Here is a 10,018-nt window from a genome sequence, read left to right as displayed (position 1 = left end):
TCCTTCCCTTCCCTTCCCTTCCCTTCCATTTCCTTTCCTTTTCTTTTTTCCTTTCCTTTCTTTTCTTTTCTTTTATTGTCATTCCCCTCCCTTCCCTTCCCTTCCTTCCTTCTTTCCTCCATCCATCCTTCATTCCATCCCTCCCACTGATTCTTCCTTCCTCTGTTAGGCAGAAGAGATATACTAAAATGAGACTAAAGAGGAAGAGGAGGTGGAGAAGGGAGAGGTGATACATAGAAATGAGCATGAGTCATAACTAGATCATGTCAGTTCCTGGTATTTACATTTCCCTTTTATCATGTGTTGTAGCCTTCCCCTCCTATCCAAGTGAGTGATGTTATCCAAGTGAGTGATGTAAGGGTGAACTCTGGTACTTTATCTCTTTTTGGTATGATAAGGGTGGTCTAATCTTCCTCTCTTATTGGGTTGTTGATAGGGGAGATTGGAATGCCTCTAGTGTGTTCCAATCCTTTATGCTCTGTTGGAGAATTTATGGTGTGTTTATGGCATGGAGTTTATGATGTATGTAATCTTTCATGGTGGGATCAAGAGATTTATTGTATGTGTAAGTGGTATTTTTTTTTACTTGTATTTTATTTCTGTTTTTTGGTTACTCATTATTCATTTTATCTTTTTTTTTTTTTTTTATTGCTGTTATGAAAGGAAGTGTTATCTTCTTTGTCGTTATACTGTACTTATCTTTTATCCAGGGGGGTTTATGTGACATCCACTTATGTACAGTTTCATTGTGCAGAGGTCATTCACATATATTTTCTTGTAATAATTTGGTGCAAGTCACATCCATTTCAAGTGTCACTCTATCACTGAGTCACATAACACATTTTCCAGCCATGTATCAAGTGTCATTGTTGTAGACATATATCCCTCAAACACGTCCCTTGAGTGAAACCTTCTGTGCTTTCAGGCGTGACAGTTAACCAGGGGGCAGCAGCGGCAGCATCCCAGGCAGCCACAAATAAAGGCAGTTCCTCAGCATTAACATCCTCTTCCTCATCCCCATCTTCATCCAACTCCTCATCCCCATCCTCACCCTCGGCTGGGCAGGGTGGAGCAGGGAATGAGGCTGCACCTCCCAGTCAGTCCCAAGCACAGCCACCACCACAGTCTCAGGCCCCAGCACAGCCCCAGGCCCCACCACAGGCTCCTGAGCAGCCTGTGGTGGTGCAGGGGACAGGCTCAGCACCACAGCCCAAGCAGACGGTGACCAAGAAGACGGCAGTTGTTAAGAAGACCAACAATGCAGCTTCTGGTTCCTCTGCACTGCTTGCCATCAACTTCCTCAAAGGCAAACAGAAGGTGATTGTTTGTTTCTGTGATTACTGGTGGTGGTGGAGGTGCTGTTATTTTTATTATTTTTTATTGTTTTTAATTGACTGATTTAATTTTTGTTTTTATGTAAGAGGGGCACTGGGAATTATAGAACACTTTAATTGAATGTTACAGTGGATGATTTGTTGAGATAAGAATGGTATAGTGACTAGTTTTCTATTTATACGTACTTGGATCACTGAATAATGCAGTGGTCTTATTGGAGTCAAAATGTGGTGTGAAAGTATTACCTAGGTATGTCTAGGAATGCAGAATACTATTTGACTAAATGTTACAGCTGGAGACTATTGAAGGGAAGTATTGTTTCCTGTTTATACTTGGATCACTTGATAATTAATTCATTATGTTACATCCCAAACTCAATGTTGAAGTGTTATGCTCTACAACACTAATTTTTTTCCTTTTTTGTAAGGGAAAATCTGGCCAAGGACAACAAAACTGATTAAACAAAAAGGCCTACTTAGATGTCAGTGCCGGAACAGGTTTGAGAGAGTTAGCCAAAAGAATAGGAGGAATGTCTTGAAATCTCCCTCTTGTTGAGTTCAGATCTACGAAGATAGCTATACAGAAGCAGACAAGGAGTTACAGAGTTTGCAATGGATATCAGTTGAAATAAATATCTGATGAATTTTCCCATTTCTTCATATATTGTTGAATTGTTTGTTATCTGTCACACCAGACTAGAAATTCCATGCATGGTGAGCCAGACAGCATCACACTACATGCATGCACACACCATTCCCAACCTTTACCTCTCTCAGCCACTGGTGGAAAGTCATTGTGAACTGTTCTGTTGTACCCAAAGATTAGCCTTATAGTAGGTCTTGTTGATTCCCTAAACCTCATTAAGATATACCATGATACTGCAGTGAGATTTTTCCTGTGTGGTAAAAGGATGATTCAAATAATGCTGAAGTTTCAGGTTGAGTCTAGAATATATTCAAACATTTAGTATTTAGTTTGACTTTCCCAGTGAATGCCACAGATTCCCAGACATGAATGTTTTTTTCATAGATAAGGGATTTTGCAACTACAGAAAACCACGGATAGCTCTCGAGGTGATAAGATAATACACACACCAGGAAAGTTTGTGGCATAGGAAGACACATCCAACATTTTAGCAGAGTTTTCATCTCTCAGAAAGACTATTGGAATATGTATTAGAGAAATTTAAGTATCACTGCTAATATCTTTTGTGAATAATCCCAACATCCTCCATATAGTAGTCCTTCTATCATGCTGGGTCTGCTGCTCTGCCTGTTTCCTCTGTAGTACAAAAGACAGGTGAAACTCATTCTTCACCTTGTCCACAGCTTGGTGAGCGCTACGAGTCAGGCTTCAGCGTCCCCCACGAGGAGCTGTGCCTGGACAATGGGAGGGAGTTGAAGGTGCTGGTGCTGATCACGAGCGCCCCAGACCACCAGAAGCACCGGCTGGCTGTGCGGCAGACCTGGGGCCACTTTGGCGTGCGGCGTGATGTGGTGCTGGCCTTCATGGTCGGCCGCACCTTGAACGGCGACACGCAGGCCAACTTGGACCGGGAGAATGACCTTTATGGGGACATCATCCAGGCTAATTTCATCGACCACTACAGCAACCTGACCCTCAAGACCATCTCTATGTTCGAGTGGGTCAAGACATACTGCTCCGAGTCACACTTTGTCCTCAAGACGGACGACGACATGTTCATCAACATGCCGCTGCTCATCAGCTTTGTAGACTCCAAGAGCACAGAGCAGCGTGTGCTGTACGGCCGCATGGCCAAGGGATGGAAGCCCGTCAGGAACAAGAAGAGCAAGTACTACATCGATGCCGGCACTTACAGCAGGACCAGGTACCCAGACTTCCTGACGGGGCCGGCCTACCTGTTCACCAGTGATGTCGTGGAGGACATTTACCACAAGACGCTGGACACCACCTTCTTCCCGCTGGAGGACGTGCTGGTGACAGGCATTGTGGGGGAGAGCCTCAGGCTGCGGCGGGTCGGGGATTCCAGGTTCAGGAACGAGAAGATCAAGCTGACGGACACCTGCAGCCTTCTCAAAACTGTCTCCATCCACATGGTGAAGTATGAGGAGCAGTTTGACATTTACAAGAGAACACTGGATGGCAAGGCCAAGTGTAAGACGGGAGAGCCGGCCACAGCCCGGCGCAGCACCCACCACTGACAGGCGGAGGCTGGCTGGTACGTGCACAAGCTGACAACGTTATGCTCAAAAACTTCTTTGGCAGTCTGTGATTCTCCATTGATCGTGATGGAAAGTGTTTGACATTTTCGCTGACATCTAGTCCGTGTCTCATGAAGGACGGGGTGCGGTGCTGCCCGGCGGTGCTGAGTGGTGCTGTGCGGTGCTGCGCTGGGCCGGGCAAAGCTGACTGACCAGTGGAGCTCTGAGCCAAAGATGTGGCACAACGGCCATATTTATTTGCTTATCACGTGTGCCAGAGATGACGCTCAAGGAGTTGTGACTGAAGCAGAGTCTGTGTGTGGACAGTGTTCGTGTTGTCTCGCCTTCTCTCACCCATTTCAAGAAATATTTCACACTCTGTCATAAGTATTAATCATCCCAGAACTATTACTACTACTATACTACCACTACTACTACTACTACATAGGTACTAATCTGACTCCTTAACTTATTTATTTTGCATCGTCACCAAGTTCCACAAAGGATAGGACCCTTCCTCCTTCCCTCCCTCCCTCCCTCCTTTATGCCTGTGATCATAATTTTATTTCTGATTTGCTCACGTTCTTCAGTATCATAGTGGTGCTGCTCCACCAGACAGAGCACTGCGAAGCGTTCCTAGCCTAAAGCAATGCCGAGTTAGTGGCACTAGCTCTGGCATTGTCAGGAGAACCACAAGAGGGGCGGCCAGCCTGAGACACCCACTGCACTGGTGGTGGTAGGAACCCAACCTTGTGGAATCATTCACTCTTTATTTTAACCATGCTGTCGTGTAGAGCAGCATCATAACCTCTTTTCTGTGATAATCATGGAAAACCTCTTCATCCTCATTGTCAGGTGATGGGAGTGTAGACAAGGGCAGAGTGGCAGTAGAGGTGATGATGGTGGTGCTGCTGCCATGTTCTTCCTTACTGTGGCCTCCTCCTAACCCAGGCCCCTGCAAGGTGTCTGTCCACTCCTCACCTTTGTGCAACTTCAGAAATAAGAGCCATGTTTTTTGGAATCTTAGGCATTTGTATAACGTTGGAAAAGTTGGCCATAGCAAGAGTGTTTTCCTAAGTACTAGTATTTTTTATTTTGTTACCAGTTTTTATTAGCTGTAACTAGGCAGGTATTTATTTATAAAGGTGTGTATTGAATCACAAAGAAGCAAATTTGAAATATATCAAGTTTTAAAAACAATAATAGTTATTAGACCGTATGTCTTATTTTTATTTTATTTTGTGACTGAATAGACAGGTTTTTCAAAATTGCAGTATTGAGTTTGAACATCAGAGGCTAAGGTATTGTAGATTGTGGCTTGATACAAATCTGTTTCCCTGCTACTACTACTGTAATTCTGTATACTTCTTGAGAGGAAATTAAACTACTTTTAGAGCAAGAACAATGCATTATACACTGCTGGTACTTTTTGATAAACAACATCGTAGTGTAGAGAATTGCCAGGGTGAGTCTCGTAAAGTTTTGTAAGTAATGTTTGTATTGAACAGTACCGTGGTGGGCTGAGGTGCTTCTCCTAAGTTGTAGTCAAGCAACATTGAGAAATTTTTTTCAAAGTAACTTCTTTCCAATGACAGGAGATCAATTTCAAGCTGGTGTATTTACCATATGAATTACAATATCAAAGAATTTTTTTCAACTTATGTATGTAGATAGATTCATTCATCATTCCTGTTGAGTATATTATAGTTGTGCCAGCTTTACATTGTGCATTTATGTCTGGCAACACACAGGCCTGCATTTGTAAACACTTTGGGACCATCCTGGAAACTATTTTGAGAGGCAACAGGGTTTTTTTCTTAAATACCCATGGGTGTGTGACTTTCTTACTCTAACATCCTGGCAGTTTTCATCTCTAAAAAAGAAAAGTGAACAACTATTAAGGAAAGTATAATTTATTCAGCTATTAACTCTTCATGTGTTTTATCTCTCCATAAACACACACAGGATCTTACGTGAAGTGGTGAGGGTGAGTCTCTGAAACATTTACGAATGCAGGGCTTACAGTCACGCATGTTGTGTTGTGTGTTTACGTTTGACAGTTGTTAGTGGAGGTTTCTCGTCTATGTACCTCAGCAAACCCACCTGTATTTGATTCATCCGCCGCATCTCGGAACACTGTCGTCCTCCTGTGTATGAGATCACCACAGCTTACCCATACGTCAGCTGCCAATAGTTTGTTCTCATACTAGTCATATTTTAAAAACACGTAGAATGTAGAGATGCTCGTTTTTTTTAATTATGTCGCAGATTTGGAAACTATTCGCCTTTTCATTAGTCTGTACATGAGCTGCTGTTTTCTCAATAGTCACAGACGGTACTGCTATTCTTTGTGGTCCGTGTATTGTGGTCTGTAATGGTCCATCCCCTTCAGTGGCATTTGCTGGAGAGTGTCAGTGCTAGCAGTTGTTTGTATGCAGATAAAAGAGATTCACTGCTGGGAGTAAAATAAATTCAAACTTTCTCCCTCCCTTTACATGCATTTCATAAGAGAGGCTCTCCTTTACTGATGTTTGTATGTCAGTGAAATTGATATATTGCAGAGGGTTAAAATTTTGCTTCCTACCTCCCTCCTGTTACATGCATTTCGTTAGAGGGGATAAAGTAAAAGACATGCATCACTGAGGGTTAAAAGAATATTGCTTCCTACCTCCTTTTTACATGCATTTCAGTACAGGAAGCCAAGTGTGTAGCTTCCTGCCTCCCTCCTAGAGAATGTATCAGGTGTTAGGTGCCCACAGCAGGTCCTTTTTATATACCGTAAGTTGTGTAGTCACCTTTGATGATGCAAACCTGGTTTTATCACATGTTAGGTGGGGAGTTCAATTTCTGCAAGTGGTTGGCCGATCAGGGTAGCTCAACTGAGGCATAAATATGATGTAACTTTTGAAGGTTGTGTGAAGAATATTAGGATGAATTTGATCTAGTACAAGGAGATTTATGATGAGTTGTCGGTGGCTGCTGTTCAGATTATTTAAAGGTAGTTTTGTAAAGGGTAAAGAGATGGTGGTAAATTGTGCACACACACACACACACACACACACACACACACACACACACACACACACACACACACACACACACACACACACACACCTTACAGATTCTAATGTATTTAATGGATTATGTTTGTTTTATAAATTTAATAGGTAAATGATTTTGCAGCAAGACATAACAACACTAGCCAGCAAGAGATACAAGTTAAAAGTAATAATTAAATCACACATTAATTTTTAAAGGTATCAAATGCGTTTCACTCTGAGTGAAGCAAGCAGGAACAGAGACAGGCAGAGATATAATGTCCTCTCCATTACAATAAGTAGTGTGTGGCTATAAGTGTAACTAATTCTACTTTACCAGTAACCTCCTTTCCTTCCTTCCTTCCTTCCTTCCCTCCCCCTTGTGTTCCTTACAATCATTACCTCCTCTTCAGTGAACTGTGATTTGCTTCTTTGTGTTTTATGTATTTTGCGTACCAATATTTTTAGAGGTGCCGGGTGGGGTAGTGATTTCTTTTAAGCGACGTGGAAGCAGTTCCATGTGTCTGTCAGTTATTTAAGCATTTAATTGTGTGTGTTTTGTTCTAGGTCTCTTTCATTGTGTCATCCTGTGCAGCAATTTTTTTTTTTTTTTTTTTTTTTTTTTTTACATGAGTTATGATGTCTCATTTATGTCTGAAGTGCATAAGTGATTGATGTCACCTGCATTATTGTTGTTTTATGTACTGTCATTTTGTAACTTTTTTATTTTAGTTTAATATTTTCCAAGAGGTCCTGAATTTTGTTTGAATTTCTTGGCAGTGAATACGAGGTAGTGATGGACGTTGCACCGATCTGACGCATTATACAGGGAGTTTGATTTATACGTGCACTAGGGAATGTATAATGGAACAAATTTTAATGATGTATACCATACTGTGTAATTTGTTGCACATTTGGCAGCGTTTTGTGTGCTATCAGGATCTTGTTCGCTCTTGCATGTTAAGTGGCAGATTAAACTTGGTAGTAAGAGCCCTCGTCTTGAGCACTGTGTTGAAGAGAGTGTTGTGATGATAGGAAGTCCACCCATTCTAAAGAGAGCTTTGTAATCATTAGGAACCCCATCCATTCTGAACAGAGCTTTGTATTGATAGGAGACCCACCGATACTTGTGTTGAGGAATGTGAGTGATGTGTCGGATTACTCACTACATGTTTTCATTATGTTGTCATAGCAGAGAGTAAAGAAGACTAGAACTGCTACTCTGAGGACATAAGGAAGAATGTTGGTGAATGTATGCCTTTTGCATTGTGATCAGTTAGTTTTTATTGAAATATGTATGTTCACTACAAAACTAAGAAAAATTGGGGAGAAATGCTGGTGAATGTATACCTTTACATTGTGATCTGTTAATTTTTATGGAAATATGTGCAGCAGAAAACTTCAGATTTTTCTTTTTCTTTTTTTCATAGGAAATAAATGCCAATAAAGTAATTGTGTTTTGAAAATAAGGGAAGAAATTGACATGGGAATAGATATTGGTGAATGCATATCTTTCCATTGTGATCAGTTATGGTTCTTATGGAAATACGTGCAGCAGAAAACTTGGAAAATGTTTTGTTCCATTTCATGGCAGAGAAAGATGTTATGGGAGTAGTTGCAGTCAAAGTATGGAAAGAAATTTAGATGAACCTGAACTCTCCCTTGTGATCATGTTTGAAAGAAACAAGTGGAGTAAAAAACCAAGACCAAGAAAATGACAGCAGTGGAATTAATTCAGGAGGAAACATGCTGAAGCGTGTTTAGCCTGAAGTAACAGAGTTATCAAGAGTGAGGAAGAGTCAGAGAGCTGTGGTCTCCTTTGCTGTTCTACTGTTCCCATGCATCTCCCTGGCTGTGGAGTGAGGGGCTCCACGTCACTCTGCTGTTCCCCGTACACTAAGGATACAATGAATTAAATTATTGTACATCAGGAGGTGAGCCTTGTAGTGAGCTGGAAGGCAATAGCATCATCATGTCACATGCCAGTCTCTCAGTCCTTCTCTTCATTGTTGGCTGAGGTTTGGGAAATTGTTGTTTGCAAGACTGGCACCACAAACCTGAGAATCAAAATTCCATTGCTCACAAATTGTCATAAATCCGTGTCGCTGGGTAAGGTCCCTCAGATGGCCTGCCCATTTCCTTGTGCCTTAAAAACCGACAGGGTTTTTAGGTTGTCCATGAAAAATAACAAATTTTTTTTTCAGTCACTTATTGTTTATTTTTCTATGCCAAGTCTGAAGGGGAAGCTCAAGTGTAGATTGCTCTTTGCTCCAGCTATGAAGTGTTAGTCTTTCCTTCACATATCATTTCAAAGTACCATAAAGTGTGGGAAGTAGCAATAAGAAGTGTGTTTTTGTGATATGCAGGATTCCAGGCCAGCACTTAATGACCACACCTTGGTGGGAGAGAAGCATGGAAGGGTACGCTCTGTCTTCAACCTTGCATTCTTTGTAAATAGTTTCCTGATGGTGCTCTTGCCTCCAGCTCACAGACTGCAAGCCTCGCCCTCCTTGGGATCTAGTGCCTTACATGGTTAGGATTAAGTTTCCCAGCTTCACCACTTCTGATCCCACTCTCATTCTCATCTCCCTGTACGAATGAATGAACACTTCTTGTTGTAAATAAAGTATTATATTTTATAGTAAACTTAGACTTATTGATCCTAATTACTAACTGAGCATTTGTGTCTCCAATGTATCCAAAAGAATTTATTTATTTTTTTTTTTTATGTAGAGAAGAGGGCCAGCCAAGGGCAAAAAAAAGAAAGTTAGAAAAAAGCCCACTTGAGCGCTGGCTCTCCAAAGAGTACAAAAAGTGCCAAAACCGTCAGCCAGAATTAGGGGAGCAAATGCCTCGATACCTCCCTCTTAAAAGAAGACAAATTGTAGGAATTCGGAAATACAGATGCAGGGAGGGAGTTCCAGAGTTTACCAGTGAAAGGGATGAATGATTGAGCGTACTGGTTAACTCTTGCATTAGAGAGTTGGACAGAATAGGGATGAGAGGAAGAAGAAAGCCTTGTGCAGCGTGGCCGCAGGAGGAGGGAGGCATGCAGTTAGCAAGATCAGTAGAACAGTTACCATGAAAATAGCGATAAAATATAGAAAGGGATGCAACATTTCGGCGGTGAGAAAGAGACTGAAGACAGTTAGTCAGAGGAGGGAGTTGATGAGACGAAGAGCTTTCGATTCCACCCTATCAAGCAAAGCTGTGTGACTGGAACCCCCCAAACATGCGAAGAGTACTCCATACAGGGACGGATAAGGCCCTTATACAGAGTAAGCAGTTGGAGGGCGAGAAAAACTGGCGGAGACGCCTCAGAACACCTAACTTCATAGAAGCTGTTTTAGCAAGAGATGAGATGTGAAGTTTCCAGTTAAGATTATGAGCAAAGGACAGACCGAGGATATTCATTGTGGAAGAGGAGACAGTTGAGTGTCATTGAAGAAGAGGGATAGTTGT

General features: G+C 41.8%; 1 protein-coding gene across 7 annotated transcripts in view; it reads left to right on the top strand.

Moving 5' to 3' along the window:
• The window catches only part of LOC123508958 (lactosylceramide 1,3-N-acetyl-beta-D-glucosaminyltransferase-like), a 169,905-nt gene extending 160,703 nt beyond the window's left edge, over positions 1 to 9,202 (top strand). For all 7 annotated transcript variants that reach the window (XM_045263031.1, XM_045263029.1, XM_045263026.1 and 4 more), the window contains 2 exons: positions 926 to 1,317; positions 2,664 to 9,202. In XM_045263031.1, coding sequence (XP_045118966.1) covers positions 926 to 1,317; positions 2,664 to 3,518 — 1,247 coding nt within the window. In that variant the 3' untranslated portion in view covers positions 3,519 to 9,202. The remainder of the gene's footprint in view (positions 1 to 925; positions 1,318 to 2,663) is intronic.
• Positions 9,203 to 10,018: the final 816 nt, after the last annotated feature.

The sequence above is a fragment of the Portunus trituberculatus genome, chromosome 25 (genome assembly GCF_017591435.1).
Source record: "Portunus trituberculatus isolate SZX2019 chromosome 25, ASM1759143v1, whole genome shotgun sequence".
In the NCBI taxonomy this organism is placed as follows: Eukaryota; Metazoa; Arthropoda; class Malacostraca; order Decapoda; family Portunidae; genus Portunus; species Portunus trituberculatus.
Note: the sequence above shows the minus strand (reverse complement) of the source record. Positions and strands in the feature narration are given on the sequence as shown.